At 36.4% G+C, this 25,445-nt stretch overlaps 1 protein-coding gene across 9 annotated transcripts in view; it reads left to right on the top strand.

Annotated features, from left to right (window-relative positions):
• The window catches only part of LOC145506844 (phosphopantothenate--cysteine ligase), a 116,224-nt gene that overhangs the window by 22,913 nt on the left and 67,866 nt on the right, over nt 1–25,445 (top strand). For 5 of the 9 annotated variants that reach the window (XM_081492264.1, XM_081492266.1, XM_081492265.1 and 2 more), the window contains 6 exons: nt 1,088–1,275; nt 8,662–8,751; nt 10,251–10,404; nt 17,540–17,611; nt 21,490–21,605; nt 23,484–23,582. In XM_081492264.1, coding sequence (XP_081348390.1) covers nt 1,088–1,275; nt 8,662–8,751; nt 10,251–10,404; nt 17,540–17,611; nt 21,490–21,605; nt 23,484–23,582 — 719 coding nt within the window. Of the gene's footprint in view, nt 1–1,087; nt 1,276–8,661; nt 8,752–9,986; nt 10,099–10,250; nt 10,405–17,539; nt 17,612–20,156; nt 20,432–21,489; nt 21,606–23,483; nt 23,583–25,445 lie in introns of those variants that run through there. The other 4 variants (XR_014054378.1, XM_081492271.1, XR_014054386.1 and 1 more) reach the window with 3 other exon arrangements.

The raw sequence follows: 25,445 nt of genomic DNA, 5'->3' as shown, positions 1-25,445 counted from the left end.
AATTGTTGAAATTGAGCTGCTAGTACAAAGGGGTAGGAGGGATGATTGGAGAATAGGATGTTTGAAATTGAGGCTAGGGAGAGGCTATAGAAACTGTACAGGCTAATGACAAGGTCTAGGGAATTACTATAGAGTAGGTGACTGAGATGGGATAGAGGACTAGATTTTTGGAAGTTAGCTGATAAAGGAACTGAAAGGACAGGCTCCTGGAATATAATCATTTACCTGAATATTGAAATCATCAAGAATTTCAGCAGGATTAGCTGAGTGACTATGGACAGGTTTCTTGGTGCGTGAGCCCTCGTCTCTTAAAAGTGATAACATGATTCCTACCTCACTGGATTAAATAAGATAAATTTATCTCAGATGCTTAGTATAATACCTGCCACATTAGCAAACACTAACTGAAACAACAATACACTTTAAAAGTTATGCAAGGACAAATTTTAAACTTACACAGGTAGTAAGAATATCTAGAATACCAACCTAGGCAGCATATTACAAAGCAGAGACATTACTTTGCCACCAAAGGTCCATCTAGTCAAAGCTATGGTTTTTCCAGTAGTCATGTATGGATGTGAGAGTTGGGCTATAAAGAAAGCTGAGCGCAGAAGAATTGATGCTTTTGAACTGTGGTGTTGGAGAAGACTCTTGAGAGTCCCTTGGACTGCAAGGAGATCCAACCAGTCCATCCTAAAGGAAATCAGTCCTGAATATTCATTGGAAGGACTGATGTTGAAGCTGAAACTCCAATACTTTGGCCACCTGATGTGAAGAACCGATTCATTGGGAAAGACCCTGATGCTGGGAAAGATTAAGACAGGAGGAAAAGGGGATGACAGAGAATAAGATGGTTGGATGGTATCACTGACTCAATGGACATGAGTTTGAGTAGGCTCCGGGAGTTGGTGATGGACAGGGAAGCCTGGCCTGCTGCAGTCCATGGGGTCGCAAAGAGTTGGACACAGCTGAGCAACTGAACTGAATGAAGAATATCTATTGCTTTAGAGAACCTTTTCCCACTACTTTTTAGTTATTTGCCTGCATTTCTTGTAACAGTATTGTTTCTGTTATTTCTTCCTAACAGAAATGCAAACAAAGGAGGTTGAAATGTATCAAGAAGGCTTGTCTACAGTGGCTCTGAGCAGCCCCCGTGAACAGATCACACACTTAATCATGGAAAGAAGTACACTCTTGAGGAAACTGGAACTTGGGAGCCCCAAGACAGAACCACAAAGATGTCTGAGCCGTAACCTGCAGAAAGACTTTCCCCAGGTATTCCAAAATTAACTAAAGAATTGAATAAGAAGCAGGCCAGTTGAAAAATGCATGTGTTTATTTAACCTTTCATACATTAAAATATCAGGAAGCCAATTTTGATAGCGCTTAAGAATAAAGACTTTAGGTTTGAAAGAACCTGCTCTGCCCCTTGTGAGCAGTATGTCCTTGAATAAATTACTTAATTTTTGTGAGCCTCGATGTCATAATCTGTAAAATCTGAGAGCAACTCACCTACTCCACAAGATTATCATGAAAATGAAATGAAATTGCTTAATATATGTATAGCTCTAGAATGAAACCCCACATGTTAATTAACACTATTATTGTTGAGAACCTACTGTGTGCCAGGCTTTGTGCTAGTAGATGTAGGAACAAAGTCAAATTAAACATGATCTGGACTTGCAAGGAAAGAAAAATGAAAGAAATAAATGAAGCTAATGAAGGAAAGAAATAAACTAGTGGTTATAATTCAGTGTGGAAAGTTCTTTAGTAAAGTGAGGCACAGAAGACTAGGAGAACCCGGGAGAGGGGCTCAATCAGGATGGATAGAAAAGGCTTCCAGAAGAGGTGGTATTGAGTAGCATTTTGAAAGCTGAGTAGGTGTGAGCTGGAAGAAGAAGAAGGGAAAGGCATTTCTGGCAGAGGAAACAGTGTATAACACATACTGGCTCATGTGAGTCAATGCTGAGAAATGCACCCGGAGATATTTTCAGAAACCACTTCATGGTGAGACTCATATGCTAAGCTAGAGAGTTTGGACTCAGCACCTAGCAATGTTCCTGGAGCATACTAGAGACATAAAAACATTTCAAATTGACTAATAACTGACTGCTGTAAAAGGTCTGGAGAGTCACTAAATGATTTAAAGAGAAGAGTAACATGCACGCACGCACAGCATGATCTGATTTGTGATTTAGAAAAATCACTTTGGCCATCGTGGAGAGATGGATTGGAAAGGGGCCAGATTGGAAGCTGGGTTTCAGGAGATGTTAAATAATAATTAATTAAGGAATGAGAACCAAAAATAAGACTCAGAATGTAAGTGTAGAAGGGAAGATCAACTAAAGAGTTATGAAGGAAATGGAATCTATAAAACAAAGTGGTGTTTTGAAGGTGAAGTCTTGGATGATCTTAAGGATAAGATCATAGTTTACTTAGATCACTACTAAGTCATTGTTTTACAACTCATGGACAGGAAGAATTAAAACAGATACTACAAAGGATTTTGTTTTTATAAAATGTAATTCATAACATTTCTGTCACATTCCCGTTTATATTTTGTTTAAGCTAACGTTGTCATTTACCTGAGCATAAAGTAATCAGTAGAGTCACTTTTTTGTAGAAATTGACAAGCTGATTCTAAAATTGATAAGGAAAGGCAAAGGAACTAGAATAGTCAAAACAACTTTGAAAAAGAAGAGCAAGTTGGAAGATACACTCTTCCTGTTTTCAAGACTTACCACAAATCTGCAGTAATCAAGAAAGTGCGATATTGGTGTAAAAGCAGATATATAGATCAATGGAACAAAATAAAGACCCACACCTGTATGGTAAATTGATTTTCAAAACAGATGGGAAGGTAATTTAATGCAGAAAAGATGCACTTTTCCACAAATGGTGCTGGAACGACTGGACAGACATATGTGGAAAATAAACAGAAAAAAACCCCTTCAACTCTATTGAGTTCCCTTCCCCACTGGTAAAGGAGGGAGTCCCTACCCTAGATACTATGAGAAAGTCAAACACATGATACCCAGCACTGGACAGAGATGTGGTTGATAGTTAATCATACAGACTCACAGCCCAGGGGAGGACACTGCCTGTCAGGCAGGACCACAGCGGGTTGTATTCAGGAACAGAGTGAACTCACAGGACCCATGGGAGACAGACTTTGTGGTAACAATAGGAGAGGTGCCCCTTTGTTCCTGTAGGAGGATATGACTGGCTTATTTAAAAAATTTCATGGGTTGGTAGCAAAATGACAGTCGTTAAATGGCTGAGGACCAGGTAGAGTATAGCTGTTCTGGCTGATAGGGGAACTAGCTGGGTGGGGAATCTTCCCTGTTAGATCGGGGTATATCTGGCAAAAGCAGGGGAATTCGTGGTTAGGTTTTTGGTGCACTGTGAGGTACAAGGGTGTGAAGGTAAACACATGAAATTTTAGGCTTTATAATACCTTTATCCTATCCATATACAAAAATTAACTCAAAATAGTTCATAGATCATGTAAGAGATAAAATCTACAGAAGAAAATTTAGTGACTTTGGGTTTGGAAAGATTTTTATCAGACAGCAAGAGCACAGAGCATGAAATTGGATTTTATCAAAATTCAGAATGTTTGCTCTTCAAAAGACAGAAAAAAAGAGGAAGGCACAGACTGGGAGATAGTATTTCTTAAAAAATGTGCCCAACAAAATCTTTCTATCTAAATATATAAATAACTCTTATAGCTCAATAATAATAACACATACAACCCAATTAAAAATGGACAAAAAATTTAAAAAGCAACTGCACCAGAGAAGATATACAAATAGTAAATAAACACATGAAATAATGCTTAAATTCATTTATTATTAGGAAAACACAAAAATCATAATGAGTCACCACTATCAATTTATCAATATCAATGAATGCCCAGAATTAAAGACTACATATCAAGTATTGTTGACCATGTGAAGCAACTATAATCCTCATATTCTACTGATGGGAATATAAAATGATACTACCACTTTGAAAATTACTTAGCATTGCCTTAAAAAGTTAAACATGCAACTGTTACATTCCACTCCTAGGAATATACCAAGAGAAATGAAAACATGTGCCCATGTAAAGACTTACACATGTCACAGCAACTTTCATTGTATAATCAACTCAAATGTTCATCAACAGGTAAATGTATAAATCTATAGAATGGAATATTACTTTATAATAAAAAAGAAAAAATACACAACGAAACAGATATATCTCAATTATCTGAGTGAAATAAGCCAGACCAAAAAGAGTACATAGTCTATGGTTCCATTTGTATAAAGCAGTAGGAAATGCAAACTGGTATATAATAACAGAAACACATCAGTGGTTGTCTGAGAACAGTGTTGGGAAAGAATAAATTTAAGGAAGCATATGAAACTTTTGCCTGTGGTGGATATTTTCATTATCTTGATTGTGGTGTTGGTTTCATGAATGTATACATGTAACAAAAAACTGTACACTGTAAATATGTTCAATTCAAAGATCTTGTTATTATGAATTATAGCTTGTAAAAATTTCATTGCCTCCCTAGTTATATTTTACATAGACTAATGTTGAACTAACCTGTGCATAAAGTAGATGAGAGAATCATTCCTACCAAAATGGAACCACATATGATAACTTGAAACCCCAAGAAGTTTTGCAAGGCCTGATCTACATACGAACTACATTTTACTTAACATTAGTTTTTATTTTTTTATTGAATTTTTAACTTAATATAGGCACATAGTAAAAAAGGATTCAAGCAGTATAAAATAGAATGAAAAATGAGTTATCTTCTCACCCCAAATCCTCAGTTCCATACTGCTAAGCAACCACTGCCAACAATTTTTTAATCTATCTTTCTAAAACATTTCCATTCTCTTAAAATTCAAATTATATTCCATTATACCTATTGTTTTCACTTTCTGTATTAGTGTGTAGAGATTTTCCTTTGTCTTTTTGATAACATGTATCCTTTAAATGGATGTATCAGAATTTATTTAACCACTTTATTGTTGCATGGGGCAGAGGACAAAGAGATGACTTTTAATGCCAGGAATAATCGAAGTTTTTTTTTAAAAAAATTTTTGCTGTGGAATATAACAGAATATGTGCAGAAAAATGATAACACTTTAAAAATACATTTTGACAAATAGTTATTGAATAAACACCCATGTAACCACTGGTCCTGTTAGGACTACAACATTGCCAACTGCCTAGAACCTTTCTTATCTGATCACAACCCTCTTCCTCTCCACAAAGATGTGCATCCCTAAATAATATATATAGTAGTTTAGTTTTGTCTATTTTTGAACATCACATACAAGGAATCAACTTTGGGAAGTACTTTTTTGTAAAACGTTATGTTTGTATTATTTATTTTTAATCAGCTTGTCATTGCTATATATTATTCCATCATGTGAATATACAGCATGAGACTATCCATTCTATGTTAATTTGGGTTATTTCCAATTTATATCTATTTTGAACATATTTTAATTTTATCAGTTATGCTGCTATGAATGTTCTGTGTGTGCATTCATCTGTATACGGTATACACCTAAGAGTAGATTTAGGAAATTACAGAGTATGTGGATCTTCAGCTTTACTAGATAATGTCAAACTTTCTTCTTAAAGTAGTGGTACCAGTTTATTCTGGCACTAGTATTGTATGAGAATGCCTTTGCTTCTCATCAACACCTGATGTTTTCAGACTTTTAAATTTTTGCTAGACTACTGGGTGCATAATGATATCCCATATTGGTTTTAATTAGCATTTCCCTGATTACGAATGAATTTAGTGTGATTATTTGTCATTTGAATTTCCTATTTTGTTAGTGTTTATTCAGGTCTTTTGTCCGTAAAAAAATCGAGTTGTCTGTCTTATTATTTACATGAATTGTCTATGTTCTGGTTTCAAGTCTTTTTATTGATTACGTGTGTCACAAATACTTTTTCCCCCACTCTGTGACTTCTCTTTTTAATATTCTTTTTTTTTTTTTTTTAAATTTTTATTTTTTTTATTTTTTTAATAAATTTATTTATTTTAGTTGGGGGCTAATTACTTTACAATATTGTAATAGTTTTTGCCATACATTGACATGAATCAGCCATGGGTTTACATGTGTTCCCCTTCCCGGACCCCCCACCCACCTCCCTCCCCATCCCATCCTTCTGGATCATCCCATTGCCCCGGCCCTGAGCCCTTGTCACATGCATCGAACATGGAATGGTGCTCTGTTTCACATATGACAATACACATGTCTCAATGCCATTCTCCCAGAACGTCCCACCCTCACCTTCTCCCTCAGAGTCCATAAAATTGTTCCATGCATCTGTGTCTCTTATTCTGTCTCGCATATAGGGTTATCGTTACCATCTTTCAAATTCCATATATATGCATTAGTATACTGTATTGTTGTTTTTCTTTCTGGCTTACTTCACTCTGTATAATGGGCTCCAGTTTCATCCATCTCAGTAGAACCGATTCAAATGTATTTTTTTTAATGGCTGAGTAATATTCCATTGTGTATATGTACCACAGCTTCCTTATCCATTCGTCTGCTGATGGACATCTAGGTTGCTTCCATGTCCTGGCTATTGTAAACAGTGCTGCGATGAACATTGGGGTACACGTGTCTCTTTCAATTCTGGTCTCCTCGGTGTATATGCCCAGCAGTGGGATTGCTGGGTCATATGGCAGTTCTATTCCCAGTTTTTTAAGGAATCTCCACACTGTTCTCCATAGTGGCTGTACTAGTTTGCATTCCCACCAACAGTGTAAGAGGGTTCCCTTTTCTCCACACCCTCTCCAGCATTTATTGCTTGTAGACTTTTGGATAGCAGCCATTCTGACTGGTGTGAAATGATACCTCATTGAGGTTTTGATTTGCATTTCTCTAATAATGAGTGATGTTGAGCATCTTTTCATGTGTTTGTTAGCCATCTGTATGTCTTCTTTGGAGAAATGTCTGTTTAGTTCTTTGGCCCATTTTTTGATTGGGTCGTTTATTTTTAATATTCTTAACAGTGTCTTTTAATGAACAGAAGTTCTTAAATGTAACATTGTATAATTTATCAATCATCTGTTTTATAGTTAGTGTTTTTCTGTCCTGTTTAAGAAATTCTTTCCTTCTGGGATTTTGATTTTTGGTCGCATTGACTCTATAAATCTATTTGAGAGGAATTGGCTATCTTAAAATATTGACGTTATCTGTGATCATAGATCATCTCTCCATTTCCTTTTAATGTATGTAAGTAAAGTTTTATCACTTTTTTTCACAAAATCTTGCACATTTTTTGTTATATTTATTGTTAGTTACTTCATATTTTTGGATACTGTTAATAGTAAATGCTGTATGTTTTTTGAGAATTTAATTTTCTAATTATCTATTGCTATTATTAAAAGTATAATTATTTTTATATATTGACTACACTTAGCAATATTGCTAAAATTTCCCACGCATTTTAATAATTTATTTGGAGATTTTGTACTTTTTCTACCTATATAATCGTATCTGAGAATAATGATACTTTTGTTTCTTCCTTTCCCATCTTTATTCTTTTAAATTTCTTTCCTTACCTTACTATACTGACTTGGATCTTTAGTATTATCTTGAATAGCAGACATACTTGTCTTGTTAATGATATCAGAGAGAAAGTATTCAGCTATTCACCAGTATGATGTTTGATTAAGAGTTTCTGTTTTTTCAAAAAGTTGTCTGATTTTTGCAAAAGAGAGAGGTTAGATTTTTATTATTTATGTTTTCTTTTACAGTTCTACAATTCCATCGGAGTATTTTTTTAAAATAACTCAGGAGTTATGAGGATATATTAGAAAAGAAAATAAGTTATGTGGACTGTAAACATTTTTATTTGTAAGATTCTATAAATAAAGCTATATTCTGTAAAAAAAAAAAAAGTTGCTGTTTTTTAAAGATAGACTTTATTGAGTTAAGAAAGTTCTCTTTTATACCTAGTTTGTTCAGAGCTTCTATTAGGAATTAATGTTGAGTTTAGAAAATGTTGAGTTTTTTCTATAGCTATTGAAATGATGAAGTCATTTAGAACTTTTACCTGTTAATGTGAGAATTTCATTGATTAAATTTTCTAATGTTAAACCTATCTTGTATTCATGGGATAAATCCAACTCCTTCATGATATGTTATCCTTTCTAAATAGTATAGATTCAGTTTGATAAACTTTTCTTTAAATTTTTGCATCAGTGTTTATGACTGAGGTGGCCCTGTGATTTTTCTTTTTGTGTTACCTTTGTCAGGTTTTAATATCAAGGTCCATCTAGGCAGTGTTACCCAGCTTTTTTTTCATTATTGCTTCTATAATGAGACTTTTTAGATAATTTTTTCTATCAGTCTCCCATGAAATCTTGATGGCACTGACATAAAGTAATTCTATATATGTACCATAGGCATCTGTACTTTGTACTTAAAAGGGTAAGATTTCCCTGCTTAGGAATCAGTTTGAACTCCCCTGGGGGCAGTATTATCTCACTGAGAATGCATGGTCTAGCCTCATAAAATTGACTGGATTGTGCTCGCTCTTTCTCTACTTGATCATATTTTTTTTAATTTAAATGACATTTTGTTCATGAAGCTGATTGATATAATTATCATTCACTTCACTTAGGAGAAACTTGAACAAACCCACCAGCTTCTGCAAAAGGAACATCAGAAACATCAAGAACCTGTGCATCACTCTAAAAAAAGTCTGAGTGAGGTAAGAAAAAATTTACAATCTTTTGCTTAATAATAATAGGTAATTACAAGTTAGCTTTTACCTTGGAGGTATTTTGTTTAATACATTAAAATGTATAAATCCATGCTGTAAAAGAAATCAGTTGTGCGTAAGAGTATAATGAACACATCATAGAAATTTGGGAAGAAAAAATAAATGATTTAACACAATAGCTGATTTTTATTGAATGTATCAAAATTTAAGCAATCAATATGTGTTATGTCCTTTGAAAAATCACCATGGGACAGTACACACTTCTTTCCAAATATATTTGAAGCTTCTTTTTGGGGGGAGGTCCTTTAAAATGTGTAGCACATTATTTTAAATATAAGTAATTCTCTTTGTGGAAATTATTTTTGATCTAGGGAAATGTTATTAAGAGTTAAATCCAGTGAATAAAGTATATATATAGAATTTAACAATGGGAAGCAACCCAAGATAAATATATGTGGATTAAACCATAGTATTATTTTCAATAGCAAAAATGGAAAACTACCAAAATGTTGAAATGATTATATAAATTATGCTGCACCCACTGGAACATTATATAGCCGCTAAAAATTATCATTACAAAATCTATACAGCAATGTAGAAAAATATTCCTTGTATAATGTTAAACGAAAAAGCCAGACAGAAATGTGTACATAGATTGAGGTTATAACTATGTAAAAAATGTATGTAAATGAAAAATACTGCAAGGAAATATACCAGTAAGCTGAAGGTAGTTCTGTTATGTAGATGGTATTAATATTTGATTGTTTTCTTACTTTTTAGAAAAATTTGTTTAATGAAATTATATTCATATACAAAATGCATATCTTGGGGATCAAAAGCAAAATATAATTGCGATTGAATTTCTTACTTAGCTTTTAAAATGCTTTAAAAATAGTTGTAGGAAAGGAGCTCTAAACATGAATTGAGCCTTAATTGTTCCAACTTTGAAATTAAATAAAATTTAATGTAAAGGCATTTTACAAGCTGTATTTAATTACCATATAAATGAGGAACATTTTCCCTCTTTTTTGCCAAAGGTTATTTTTATGATTAAATTTCTAGTTTTTAAAATAATTATATAACCATAATCTCTTAAGTATGTTAGGTTTGAATGTGAAGTTGTATAAAAACAATAAGTGAAGTCGCTCAGTCGTGTCCAACTCTTTGCGACCCCATGGGATGTATGTAAGCTACCACGCTCCTCTGTCCATGGGATTTTCCAGGCAAGAGTACTGGAGTGGGTTGCCATTTCCTTCTCCAGAGGATCTTCTCAACCCAGGGATCAAACCCAGGTCTCCCGCAGACGCTTTACCATCTGAGCCACCAGGGAGAACAGTAAGATATCACCAATTTTATATGGTTCAACCTAATAAAAGAAATGTACATAAATAATCTACTCTTTTTTATTGGCTTTCAAACACTTATAGGGCAATATCCTAAGAGTATATTTACTTTTCGGTGTACTACTAACAACAGTTTTATCTCAGTCCCATAATGAAGATCCAGAAAAAGATAAAACACCACAAAACTGCAGAGAGAGAGATTTGGAGCAAGTAGTACGGAAGTTAGAGATGGCCCATGGAGAGATCCGAAGGCTCACTGATGAACTGCAAGGGAAGGAGAAGGTACAGAGTAAATTAGGTAAGCTGTGGTGACAGATGAACATTTCTGACTATGTTTTAAATGTAATGGTCCTACTAAGGGTAAAACACAAGTACACTGAGGAAAAAATCTTCTAAGTTAAACACATAAAAGTCTGATATATAGTCTCATTTTCTACAGTGTCCAGAAATTTTTGTCGAAGCATATCATAACTACCAAAAAGTGTACAAATCCAGTACACCACCCAGTGCAAGAAATTTCCAGTGCTCCAGAAACCCTGTTTCTTCTCCCTATATCTACATACTCTCTCCTCCCTCAAAGTACTGACTAGTCCTAACTTTTAAGGCTATTTCTGAGTTTTAACTACAGGAAGTATGCATTCTTTAGCTTGTTTCTTTTGTTCAATATTATATTTGTGAGATTCATTCATATTGTTGCATGTAACAGTAATTTGTTCACTTTTGCTGTTTGTACTCTAGTATTTCATTGAATAAACATACTCCATTTATTTTATTTATCCCTTCTACTGTTGACAGACATTTATGTTGTTTCCAGTTGTGGTCTATTGTGAACAGTGCTGCTCTAAGTATTCTTGTCCTTATCTATACATTTCTGATCATGATATACCTGAGTAGAATTATTAGATCAGACGGTTAAGGATTTGTTCTGTGTTGGTAGATTACTGCCATGCTGTCCTCCAAATAGTTGTATTAATTTAAGCTCTGCTCAGTTGTGTATGAGTTGTTGGTTACTTCACATTCTTTGTCAGTGCTTGGTATTGTCAATCTTATTAATTTTACCTTTTCTGGTGAGGTATGTAGTAGTATTTAACTGTGGCTTTACTTAACATTTCCCTGACAGTTAAGCATGTTGAAAATCCTTTCATATGTTTGTTGTTGTTGCTTATTTAGGTATCAGTTCAGTTCAGTTCAATTGCTCAGTCATGTCTGATTCTTTCCAACGCCATGGACTGCAGCATGCCAGGCCTTCCTGTCCATCACCAACCCCCAGAGTTTACTCAAACTCATGTCCATTGAGTTGGTGATGCCATCCAAGCATCTCATCCTCTGTCGTCCCCTTCTCCTCCCACCTTCAATCTTTCCCAGCATTAGGGTCTTTTTCCAGTGAGTCAGTTCTTCGCATCAGGTGGCCAGAGTATTGGAGTTTCACCCTCAGCATCAGTCCTTCCTATGAGTATTCAGGACTGATTTCCTTTAGGATTGACTGGTTGGATCTCCTTGCAGTCCAGGGAACTCTCAAGAGTCTTCTCCAACACCACAGTTCAAAAGCATCAATTCTTCGGTGTTCAGCTTTCTTTATAGTGCAACTCTCACATCCATACATGACTACTGGAAAAACCATAGCTTTGACTAGACAGACCTTTGTTGGCAAAGTAGTGTCTCTGCTTGTTAATACACTGTCTAGGTTTGTCACAGCTTTTCTTCCAAGGAGCAAGCGTCTTTTAATTTCATGGCTGCGGTCACCATCTGCAGTGATTTTGGAGCCCAAGAAAATAATGTCTGTCACTGTTTCCATTGTTGCCTCAACTTCTTGCCATGAAGTGATGGGACCAGATACCATGATCTTTGTTTTTTGAATGTTGAGTTTTAAGCCAAATTTTTCACTCTCCTCTTTCACCTTCATCAAGAGGCTCTTTAATTCCCCTTCACTTTCTGCCATAACGGTGGTATCATCTGCATATCTGAGGTTATTGATATTTCTTCCAGCAATGTTAATTCCAGCCTGTGCTTCATCCAGCCAGGCATTTCACATTATGTCCTCTGCATATAAGTTAAATAATCAGGGTGACAATATACATCTTTGACATACTCCTTCCCAAATTTGGAACCAGCCCATGTTCCATACTCAGTTCTAACTGTTGCTTCTTGACCTGCATACAGGTTTATTAGGAGGTAGGTAAGGTGGTTTGGTATTCCCATCTGTTTAAGAATTTTCCACAATCTATTGTGATCCTCACAGTCAAAGGCTTTAGCATAGTCAATGAAGCAGAAGTAGATGTTTTTCTGAAATTACCTTGCTTTTTCTATGATCCAGCAGATGTTGGCAGTTTGATCTCTAGTTCCTCTGCCTTTCCTCAGTCCAGCTTGAACATCTGGAAGTTCTCAGTTCATGTACTGTTGAAGTCAAGCTTGGAGAATTTTGAGCATTACTTTGCTGAAATGTGATATGAGTGCAATTGTGCAGTAGTTTAAACATTCTTTGGCATTGCCTTTCTTTGGGATTGGAATGAAAACTGACCTTTTCCAGTCCTGTGTCCACTGCTGAGTTTTCCAAATTTGCTGTCATATTGAGTGAAGCACTTTCACAGCATCATCTTTTAGGATTTGAAATAGCTCTGCTGAAATTCCAACACCTCCACTAGCTTTTTTTGTAGTCATGCTTCCTAAGGCCCACTTGACTTGGCATTCCAGGATGTCTGGCTCTAGGTGAGTGATCACACCATTGTAGTTATCTGGGTCATGAATATCTTTTTTGTATAATTCTTCTGTGTATTCTTGCCACCTCTTCTTAATATTTTCTGCTCTTGTTAGGTCCATAGCATTTCTGTCCTTCATCGTGCCCATCTTTGCGTGAGATGTTCCCTTGGTACCTCTAATTTTCTTGAAGAGGTCTGTAGTCTTTCCCATTCTATTGTTTTCCTCTATATCTTTGCACTGGTCACTTAGGAAGGCTTTCTTTTTTTTTTTTTTTAGCCGCTTTGGGATTTATTTATTTATTTATTTAAATAAATTTATTTATTTTAGTTGAGGGCTTATTATTTTACAATATTGTAGTGGTTTTTGCCATACATTGACATGAATCAGCCATGGGTTTACATGTGTTCCCCATCCTGAACCCCCCTCCCACCTCCCTCCCCATCCCATCCCTCTGGGTCATCCCATTGCCCCAGCCCTGAGCATTTGTCTCATGCATCGAACATGGAATGGTGTTCTATTTCACATATGATAATATACATGTTTCAATGCTATTCTCCCAGAACGTCCCATCCTCACCTTCTCCCTCAGAGTCCATACGACTGTTCTATGCATCTGTGTCTCTTACTCTGTCTCGCATATAGGGTTATTGTTACCATCTTTCAAATTCCATATATATGCATTAGTATACTGTATTGGTGTTTTTCTTTCTGGCTTACTTCACTCTGTATAATGGGCTCCAGTTTCATCCATCTCAATAGAACCGATTCAAATGTATTTTTTTTAATGGCTGAGTAATATTCCATTGTGTATATCTACCACAGCTTCCTTATCCATTCGTCTGCTGATGGACATCTAGGTTGCTTCCATGTCCTGGCTATTATAAACTGTGCGGCGATGAACATTGGGGTACATGTGTCTCTTTCAATTCTGCTTTCCTCAGTGTGTATGCCCAGCAGTGGGATTGCTGGGTCATATGGCAGTTCTATTCCCAGTTTTTTAAGGAATTTCCACACTATTCTCCATAGTGGCTGTACTAGTTTGCATTCCCACCAACAATGTAAGAGGGTTCCCTTTTCTCCACACCCTCTCCAGCATTTATTTCTTGTAGACTTTTGGATAGCAGCCATTCTGACTGGCGTGAAATGGTACCTCATTGTGGTTTTGATTTGCATTTCTCTAATAATGAGTGATGTTGAGCATCTTTTCATGTGTTTGTTAGCCATCTGTATGTCTTCTTTGGAGAAATGTCTGTTAGGAAGGCTTTCTTATCTCTCCTTTGCTATTGTTTGGAACTCTGCATTCAGATGGGTATATTTTTCCTTTTCTCTTTTGCCTTTCGCTTCTCTTTTCTCAGCTATTTGTAAGGCCTCCTCAGACAACCATCTTGCCTTTTGGCATTGGTTTTTCCTGGAGATGGTTTTGATCACCACCTCCTATACAATGTTACAAACCTCTGTCCATAGTTCTTCAGGCCCTCTATCTATCAGATCTAATCCCTTGAATCTATTTGTCTCTTCCACTGTTTAATCGTAAGGGATTTGATTTAGATCATACCTGAATGGTCCAGTGGTTTTCCCTACTTTCTTCAATTTAAGTCTGAAATTTGCAATAAGGAGTTCATGATCTGAGCCACAGTCCCTGGTCTTGTTTTTTTTCTGACTGTATAGAGCTTCTCCATCTTTGGCTGCAATGAATATAATCAATCTGATTTCAGTATTGACCATCTGATGATGTCCATGTGTAGTCTCTATTGTGTTGTTGGAAGAGGGTGTTTGGTTTGCTATGACCAGTGTGTTCTCTTGGCAAAACTGTTAGCCTTTACCGTGCTTCATTCTGTACTCCAAGGCCAAACTTGCCTGTTTTACTCCAGGTATCTCTTGACTTCCTACTTTTGCATTCCCTATGATGAGAAGGACATCTTTTCTTGGTGTTAATTCTAGAAGGTCTTGTAGGTCTTCATAGAAGTGTTCAGCTTCTTTGGCATTTGTGGTTGAGGCATAGACTTGGATTACTGTGATATTGAATGGTTAACCTTAGAAATGAACAGAGATCATTCTGTCATTTTTGAGGCTGCACCCAAGTACTGATTTTGGACTGTTTTGTTGACCATGAGGGCTACTCTATTTCTTCTAAGGGATTCTTGCCCAAAGTAGTAGATATAATGGTCATCTGAATTAAGTTCGCCCATTCCAGTCCATTTTAATTAACTGATTCCTAAAATGTTGATGTTCACTCTTGCCATCTCCTGTTTGACCACTTCCAATTTACCTTGATTCATGGACCTAACATTCCAGGTTCCTGTGCAGTATTGTTCTTTACAGCATCAGACTTTACTTCCATCACCAGTCACATCCACAGCTGGGCATTGTTTTCACTTTCGCTCCATCTCTTCATTCTTTGTGGAGTTATTTCTCCACTCTTCTCCAGTAGCATTTTGGACACCTACTGACCTGGGGAGTTCATCTTTCAGTGTCATATCATTTTGCCTTTTCATACTGTTCATGGGGTTCTAAAGGCAAGAATACTGAAGTATTTTGCCATTCCTTTCTCCAGTGGACCACATTTTGTCGGAACTCTCCACCATGACCTGTCCGTCTTGGGTGGCCCTACATAGCATGGCTCATAGTTTCATTGAGTTAGACAAGGCTGTGATCCAAGTGATCAGTATGGTTAGTTTTTTGTAACTGTTGTTTCCATTTTGTCCACTCTCTGATGGATAAGGATAAGAGGCTTGTGGAAGCTTCCTGACGGGAGTGACTGGCTGGAGGGGAATCTGGGCCTTGTTCTGATGGGTGGGGCCGTGCCTATACAAATATTAACTCAAAATGGACCACAGAGCTAAATGCAAGAGTTAAAACTATAAATGTTTAGAAGAAAACATAGAGTGAATTTTTATGATCTGGGCATAGACAATCATATGTTAGATGTAATACCAAAAGCAAAAGTGATAAAATAAAGCCTAATAAATTGTACTTAATTGAAATTTAAAATTTCTGTACTTCAAAAGATACCAACAGGAAAGTGAAAAGACAAACTGTGGACTAAGAGAAATGTTTGCAAATCATGTGTTTGATGCAGAACTCATATCCAGACTATAAGAAGAATTCTTACTTATATATTCTTTTATGTTATTATAAAAAGACAGTCCAACTTTAAAATGAACAACTTGAGTAGACATTTCTTTAGAGAAGGCATGTGAATGGCCAATAGGCACATGAAAAGATGCTCAAAATCATTGATCACTAGGGAAGTGCAATTAAAACTACAGTGAGATCCCACTCTACATCCACTAGAATGGCTATATAAAAAAAGGTAATGTCAAGTGTTGGCAAGGGTGTGAAGAAATTGGAACATTGTTGATGGGAATATAAAATGGTACAGACACTTTGGAAAACAATTTGGCATTTTCTCAAGGTGTTAAGTGTAAAATTATCATCTGACCCAGGAGAAATGAAGATATATGTCCACTAAAAAGCTTGTATGAGAAATTAACACAACATTATAAGTCAACTATACTTCAATAAAATACATTTTAAAAAAAGTTGTATGTGATGTTTGAAGCACTATTATTTACAGTCCTAGCCAAAACATAGAAACAACTTAAATATCTATCATTGGTGAGTGGATAAACAAAATGTATATCCATCCTGGGCAGAAAATAGTTAAAATAGAAGACTTGACCCTGCTGTCCTTAGAAAGTCCTGTTTGTCAGGTTAGCCCTTGGCTAGCATCTGAGAACTTGGATTTGGAGAAGGTTCCCTCCCTCCCCCATTTGTAACAGTGGCTCACTGTGCCTGTCCTGTTTGTGCATTGTGGTTTATGCTGAAAACCTGCTTTTCTTCTGAGAGGCTGGAATTTTGGTATGTTCTAGGCAGAAGGTGGTGTCTATGTAAGTAGCCCCCAATAAAAACTTTGGCTGCTGAGTCTGTAATGAATTTTCTTGGCAGACTTTTCATGTGATTTGTCAGATTCATTGCTGGAGAAATTAAGCCCATGCTGTATGACTGCTGAGAGATGACTCTTGGAAGCTTGTGCCTGGTTTCCTCTGGACTTTGCCTCATGTACCTTTTCTATGTGATCGGGAATGATCTCTTGTAAGATTCATGTTGGTCTCTTACTTCTGGGAGATTCCTAAACTTGCCATTATAGGAGGCCTATCAGCTGTAGCATTGGTGATGAGTCGACCACAGGAGGCAAAGTGATAAAACCTGGGTTAGAGAACCCAAATTCAATAGACTCCAGTGCCCCATATACTTTCTCTATGCCATTCTGCAATCCTCATACAATTCTTGAATAGTACCAAAAGTTATTTCTGAAATTTTTCTATTTTGCTATTTCTAAGAACAGCTAGTGAAATTCTAAGTATTATTAATTTCAGGCATTAATTTTAAGTATTTATGTGTGTAATTTCTTTTTACTAAATTTGTAGTTCCATGCTTAAAAACTTTCAGCTATTCCTTTTGTTTACAGTGGTCCAAACTCTTTAGCATAGAATCTGGTTAGGGAAACAGGGAAAGATTACATGATCAGACAATATCAGGGATAGGAAGAAACCTAAGATGTAGTAGGAACATTAAGAGAAGACTCTGGGAAAGCTTCCTGGAGGAGGTGACATTTATGCAGAAACTCAGAGGACAGCCATCAGAAAGAAAGTATTCCAGAGGGTCATTTGAAATTTGATTATTATGCTAATCATTTGCTCCTTATACAAATATATTGCTCTTTTTTTCTTTTAGATTCTACACTTGAGAAGGCTCAACTAGAAATTGAGAAATTGAAAGAAAATTTGATAAAGCTGAAAGAAAATGGTGAGTAATTTTAACAGATATTATAATAGTTAATAATAAAACATTAAACAATAATCTAATTTATGTTACGTAATATTATTAAATAATATTTAATAAATAATGATATTACTACTAGTTCTATTATTACTATCTCTACCATTGTATTCGGAGAAGGCAATGGCATCCCACTCCAGTACTCTTGCCTGGAAAATCCCACGGACAGAGGAGCCTGGTAGGCTGCCGTCTATGGGGTTGCACAGAGTCGAACACAACTGAAGCAACTTAGCAGCAGCAGCAGCTACCATCTTATTACTGTTACTACCACTTGTTGCTTAGTAACACATACTCTATCAGGCATTTTACATGCATTATCTCTAATCTTAACATCAATGCCAAGTTGTAGTATTATTCTAACCATTTCATAGATAAAGAAACTGAGTCATGGCAAGGTTAACTGAATTATCCAGTAGCTACATTAAGTATTAGAGCTATATGTCTGACTGCAAAACCTTTGGTTAACACAAACAATACGTATTTTACTGGGACCACTGAGGTTAAGACACTGTATGATGAATTTAACAACACCTCACCCTAACTTGGCTATGTATCAATGACACTAGCTACAGTGAAATACAATGAAATTTGATTGTTATAATGATAGTAGCTACAAAAATAATTTAAAATATGTTTACTGGTTTTAAATAGTCATAAAACTAGGTTTATTTACCCTGTGATGTTATAATTTATAATAAGTAACATGTATTTGGTCTTCACCCTAATAAAGGTGTCTTTTGTCATGACAATGAAGACTTTTGGAAAGTCCCTAGGTAACCCCAGGATAGGCTTCCCTGGTGGCTCAATGGTAAAGAATCCACCTGCAGAAGACGCAGAAGATATGGGTTCAGTCTCTAGGTCAGGAAGATCCCCTGGAGGAGGAAATGGCAACCCACTCGGTATTCTTGCCTGGGGAATCCCACAGACAGAGGAGCCTGGTGGGCTACAGTCCATGTGGTCACAAAGAGTTGGACACGACTGAGCGACTGAGTACACACACACACACACACACACACACACACACACATTAACAACATTATTTCAGGCCAGGGTAGATAGGGTTGGATGAGAATATCCACTCTGAACCTAACTGTATAGGTTGATTTTTAAAATATAATTTTATTTATTTATTTATTATTGACTGTGCTGGGTCTGTGTTACCTCATGAGCTTTTCTCTAGTTATGAAGAGCAGGGGCTAGTCTCTAGTTGCAGTGCGTGGGCTTCTGATTACAGTGGCTTCTCCTTGCAGAGCATGGGCTTTAGGGTACCTGGGCTTCCGTAGTTGCAGCACATGGGCTCAGTAGTTGCGGCTCCTGGGCTGTAGAGCACAGGTTCAATAGTTGTGGTGCTCAGGCCAAGTTGCTCTGCAGCATGTGGGATTTTCCCAGATAAGGGATAGAATTCCTTTATCTTGCATTGGCAGGAGGATTCTTTACCAGTGAGCCACCAGGGAAGCCCTAGCTTGATGTTTTAAAAACAAAAAGTCTATATTCCATTTGTGATAAGCAGAACAGTACTAATTTTAGTGACCTATGTAAAATAGGCCATTATTCAATTGTATTTTTTAAGATTTGTGAAAATTAAAAATACTGGTAATATATAGTATAGCGAAATAGACAATGCCATTGTGAAAACGTAGCTTTGTACAATCTTTCTGAAGAATAATTTGGCAGGCTCTGTCAAATGTTTTAAATGTGCATGTCTTCTGATCCAGCTATGTCATTTCTTTCTGGGGATTTATTTTTTTGGAAATAATGTCATAAGGACTTAGAGATTGATGAACAAGGAAAATCCTTGTATAATTGTTTACAAGAATAAGCATTGGCAGCAAACCTAAATCTTCATCAGTAGGGGGAAAGTGACATTGAAATGGCAATTTGGACAGTGGCTTACTATGGAGAACAAAATGAAATACTGCATTAACAGGTCATAGTATATTAATAAGATGGACTCAAAAGGAACAAATTATCAGCAAAACACAGGTGAATCCCCCAAATACTGTATATATTGAGTGAAAGTAGCCTGAAACAAACATATGTGTATTGTAAGATTTTCTTTGTATGAAAACCAAGAATAAGCAAAACTATTAATAGTCTCTGTGAAAGAAGTCAGAAAGTGACTGTAGGGGTGAGTGGGAGTGGAGAACTGACTAAAAAGGATTTGAGGGTATGTTATGGTGTGATGAAAATGTTCTGTATCTTTTTGAAGGCAAGTTCACAGGTATATAAAATTTTCAAAATTAATTAAACTGAACATTTATGATATGTTTGCTATATTGTATATAAATTATATCTCAATTTAAAAATAGTTCCAAATAAGAAATGGAAAATGACTTTAGGTGAACTATCCTGTAAAGATACCCATGATGTATTCACAGGTGGTAAATTTGCAGACAGTGTTGTATAGCATTGTTCAAATTTTTTAAACTGCATATGCAAAAGTTAGAACAAATCTTGCCTTCCATATATGTATATGGATTGTGATTTTTTTTTCTTTTTGGCGTGTTTTCAGCATTTTTCAAGTTAAAAATTCACATGCTAAGGAGAAAAAGGGGATAGCAAGGGAAACGAAAAAATGAAGAAAGAAAAAATTAATACAAGTTAAAAACCAAACAGGCAATGAAGAAAGAAGACAAAGGAAACTTTACAGCAGCAAAAGAAAAATAGGAGAAACATAAGTGAAAAAAAGAAACAGCTGCTGATCCAGGAAAATTACCGGCAACAAGTTTGTACTATTGAAACTTTGATGAGTGCTAGAAAGAGCAGGTCTCAACATGAGGTGCTGAGGTGAGAGTGGCCTACAGGCAGAGGTGCTACAGGAGAAAGATGATTTTGATGAATTAATCTGATTTCACTTGGACAATCTGTCTGTTCACTGCTCCTAGCTCAGTGCATCAGCTGTCTATGGGGGTCCTGCTGTTAACAAGTGCGAGAGAAGTACCAAGGAATACATGGGGTGTGTAAGAGAGACTTCCCAGGTGGTGCGTGTGGTAAAGAACCCACCTGCCAGTGCAGGAGACGTAAAAGCTGCGGGTTCAACCCCTGGGCTGGAAGATCCCCTGGAGGAGGGTGTGGCAACCCACTTCAGTATTCTTGTCTGGAGAACCCCAGGGACAGAGGAGCCTGGAGGGCTACAGTCCATAGGGTCACATAGAGTTGGACATGACTGAGGTGACTGAGCATACACGCATGTAAGAGAGGTGGGACCATAGGAGCCTAGGAAGATGATTTTTTTGGTCATTTAGGTTTTAGAAGACAGGCTCAGTTGTTTTAAAATTCCAGGTCCTAGAAGAACCTCTATTGCTAGAAACACTCTGAAAAAGTCCAACTCATTAGACTGGCATGAGAATTGAAAAAACATTCTGTTCTGTTTTATGAGTTGGTACAACATTCTAGGGCTGGACTTGAGAGTCTAGCGGCTCTTCTTTGCAGAGACTCACATGTACAGAGACATGGTAGAACTGACAAGAACAGCAGGAAATAGTACTTCCTCAGTTTTTAGACTTAATGCCCCCAAATTGAAACTTCAATCCATGGACTTCCTTGGTTGTCCAGTAGTTAAGAATTTACCTGCCAGTACAAGGGACACAGGCTGGATCCCTGGTCCAGGAGGACCGCACATGCCATGGGGCATCTAAGCCCATGTGCCGCAACTACTGAGGCTGTGCTTCACGAGAGAAGCCACTGCACTGAGGAGCCTGCACACTTCAGCAAAGAGTAGCACCCGCTCTCAGCAGCTAGAGAAATCCCACAACAACATCAAAGACCTAGTGCAGCCAAAAATAAATAAATTAATTTGAGAAAACTTCAGTCCAATTGAATCAATTGCATTTTCTTTGTTTTAGACTCAATTGACCTACGGAAAGCAAAGGAACATAATCAGAGACTGGATGAGGAAATTCTGGCTTTAAGAAATCGGGTTCGATCACTTGACTCAGAAAAGAAATTACTTGGAGAAGAGGTAAGTTGTTTAATTAAATTTGTTCCTAGAGTTAATTTAAATGTGTATAGACTAACAGCAGTTAGAGCAGCCTAGATGGATAATACATCATCCATTGGTCATTAGTGAAGTCTGATTCTTGTGGCTATAACATTGCAGGTAGATGCTATACTTTAACCTGGATGCTTTGTATCAGTATTTCTGCTTCATACATTTTAACCACATATGCTGAACAGTAATGTTATTGCTACTGTGCTTCAATTTAGGATCTTTTCTTTTTAATAAGGATTTAGGTAATAGTTTATACTTTTCACTTTTACCAAAGTTTGAGGTTGTTAATACTAAACACTTAGTTGTGTTGTGTTTTTGAGCCATTTTTAATATGCACTTCCAAGTTCTAGATATACTATAAGCGACTTCAATTTTAGTTATATTCATTTCACATTCATATCTCTAGTATCTAATACAATGCCTGGCACACACTCTTAAGTGCTCAAGAAATGTTGTTGCAAGAATGAGTAGTTATTCATTAGGATGGCTATTATCAAAACAATAAAAAATAACAAATGTTGATGAGGATGTTGAGAAATTAGAACCCTTTGTATATTGTTGTTAAGAATGTAAAATGGTACAGACACACTCTAAAACAGTGTGTACTCCCTTTAAAAAGTAAACATAGAGTTACCAGCAGTTCCGCTTCTGGGTATATACCCAAAAGAATTGAAAGCAAGCACTTGAACAGAGATTTATTCACTCATATTCATAGCCAAAAAGTTGAAGCAACTCAAGTATCCATTGACAGATGAATGGATAAACAAAGTATTGTGTATATGTGTGTGTGTGTGTATATAATAGGGCCTTAAAAAGAAAAGATATTTTAACATATGTTACAACGTAGGTGAAACTTGAAGCCATTATGCTACTTAAAGTAAACAAGTCACACAAAGACAAATAGTGTATAATTCCATTTATATGAGGTACCTAAAGCAGTCAAAAATCACAGAGACAGAAAGTAGAATAGTGGTTTCTAGGGGCTGTGGGGAAGGGCAGGATGAGGAGTTATTGCTTAATGATTACAGAGTTTCAGTTTTGCAAGATGAGAATTCTGGAGATGGATGGTGGTGATGGTTACACAATAATGTGAATATGCTTAGTGCTTCTCAACTATATACTTAAAAATGGTTAAAATGGTAAATTTTGTGTTATGTATATTTTATCATAATTTTAAAATGCAATCATAAGAATGAATAAACACTGTTCAAGTTGTCTAAATCTCTATAAATTTGTACATATAATACTGATAAATATATTCAATGTATGTTAAACATGTTTGTGTATGTTTTATATAAATATACATATACATTTATATATGTTTGCTCAGTCGCATCCAACTCTTTCTCAACCCCATGGACTGTAGCCCATCAGGCTCCTCTGTCCATAGAATTCTCCAGGCAAGAATACTAAAATGGGTAGCCATTACCTTCTCCAGGGGATCTTCCCGACCCAGGGATTGAACCTGGGTCTGCTGCATTGCAGGCAGATTCTTTACCTTCTGAGCCACCAGCGAAACCTCCCCCACTAAAAAAAAAAAAATATATATATATATATATATATACACACACACATGCGAAGAGTCAGACATGACTGGGTGACTGAACAACACACATACATACATGTGAGATAAAGTTCCGGAAGGGTATATCCCAAACAGTGTTGCTTCTGGAAAGGGAAATGGAATTGTGGGGCAAAGTTATGTGAAGGAAAAGATCACTTTTTACTCTGTATACCTATATGTTGTTTAAATTTTTCACACAAAGAATGTATTCATGTATAACCTATATATTTTTAAAATAAAGCAACCCCCCCCCACTGTGTATTTAAAATGCTTTTGTATTTCAGGTTGAACGACTTAAAAGAGGAACGTGTGAAGCTCAAGAGAATAAGCACCTTGGAAACCACTCTCCTGGAAAAACTGTGGTTACTGAACAGAAAGTAGAGGTATTAAAGTTCTGTTATTTCTGACTTCTCGTTTTGAAGTGAGCTGCATTTTACAGAATGCACCAGAGCACTGGGTGCTGAGCACGTGCTACTCTTTTCTTGCCTGCCTTTTCCTATTGCCTTGCCAGAGTGTGGAGAAAGAAATTTGAGTACAGAGGATAGGATATGTTTCTGTTCACTTCCTCCCCACAGGGAATGATTAATATGAAAAATATAATGAGTTTCGTTAAAGAAGAAAGAATCTTACAGAAATAGAACCAATATGATCATTTTTAATCATCAAAATGAAGTTGCTTTATAGAATCGACCAGTGGTAGGGGAATGGTTAGTGGGAACCACATATCAGAGAGAACTAAAATATGGTTTAGGCTCCAGCGTGTACATCTTCCAGTCTTTTCAGCACAGTCAGCCTCTGAAGTGGTGGGCAAAATGATCAAACACAAGGCAGATTGTAGCAAGCGCCAGTGTATCATAGGGTGGTTTCAGACTTTCAGCTCAAAGAGAGGTGGTTTTGCTGCAGCCTTTTGTACACCTAAGATGAGTAACGTTCCTTGTTGCTGAGGGATCTCCTTCACTGGAACTTGTCTTTTTTACTGTAACTCCCTGGGACCTATACCCCCCACCTCCTCAGTTTCAAGGAAATTATAGCCACTGGATTTCTTGATGCCCTACCCAAGGAGCCAATGTTCTTCTTGTCTTCCAAACCTCTTTCCCAGGTAATAATGCATTTTGTGGGAAGGAAGGAAAGAAGAAAAGGTAGGAAGGAAAGAAGGCAGAGGAAGAAAAGAATGAAGGAAGGAGGGTGGTGGAGGGAGGAAAGAGAAGGAGGAAGGGAGGGAAGAAGGAATTTCCAGGCAAGATTTCAGGATTGTTTATCAGAATTTCTCCCAGGCAACCCAGAATGGTGGCACTCTGATTTAAAGTTGACTTACTTAACTTCTTATTCATCCTTCCAGTATATCTTTATTCACATAGAAGCATTTTGAATATTTATTCAGATTTCCTCCTTTCCTTCCTTTTTCTTTTTTTCTTTCTTTCTTTCCTTTTTCACTAAAATGCCTCTGGAGATCCTTCCATATCATACAAAGAGATCTCCATCATTGTTTAGAGCAGCTAGCATTCTGTTGTGTGGATGTACTATAATTTATTTAACCAGTCTCCTGTTGATGGGCACTCGAGTTATTTCTAGTCTTCTGCATATTTATACAGGTGTTTCTGTAGGATAGAGTCACAAAAATAGGATTATAAGGTTAGAGAGTAGATGCATCAGTAATTTTGGTCAATGTTGCCAGATACTGCTCAGTGGAAATTGCATCATTTTCCTTTTCCCTCAGCAGTGTATGAGAAAGATAGTTTCCCAAAGATTCACTAACTGAATATATTGTCAAATATTTGCATTTAGTAAACATGCAAATGTTTACGAAATCTTTACCAAATGCAAATGAGAATGGGTATCTCAGTGTAGTTTTCGTTTCAATCATCTAGTGGTAGTGAGACTGAGCATTCTTCAAATGTTTAAAACTTATTTGTTTCTTTTATAAAATTAACTTCATTAAAATATTTAATGCATATAAAACGTACATATTTTAAGAGTTGAGTTCAATGAGCTTTGACAAATGCATACATCTGTATAACCACAACCATTGCAATCAAGAAAATAACATATTCATTAACCTAAATGTTCCCTCACCTTTTGCTATCAGTGCCTCCCACTCCACCACTTTCTATGACCATACCATTTCTAGAATTTTAAATAAATAGAATCATCTAGTATATACTCTTGTGTTTGGCTTCTTTCACTTATTAATATAATAATGCTTTTGAGATTTATCCATGTTGTTTCCTTTATCAGTAGTTCATTTT

This window comes from Giraffa tippelskirchi, chromosome 5 (genome assembly GCF_054371585.1).
Source record: "Giraffa tippelskirchi isolate mGirTip1 chromosome 5, T2T-mGirTip1v1.2.pri, whole genome shotgun sequence".
NCBI classification, from domain to species: domain Eukaryota; kingdom Metazoa; phylum Chordata; class Mammalia; order Artiodactyla; family Giraffidae; genus Giraffa; species Giraffa tippelskirchi.
Note: the sequence above shows the minus strand (reverse complement) of the source record. Positions and strands in the feature narration are given on the sequence as shown.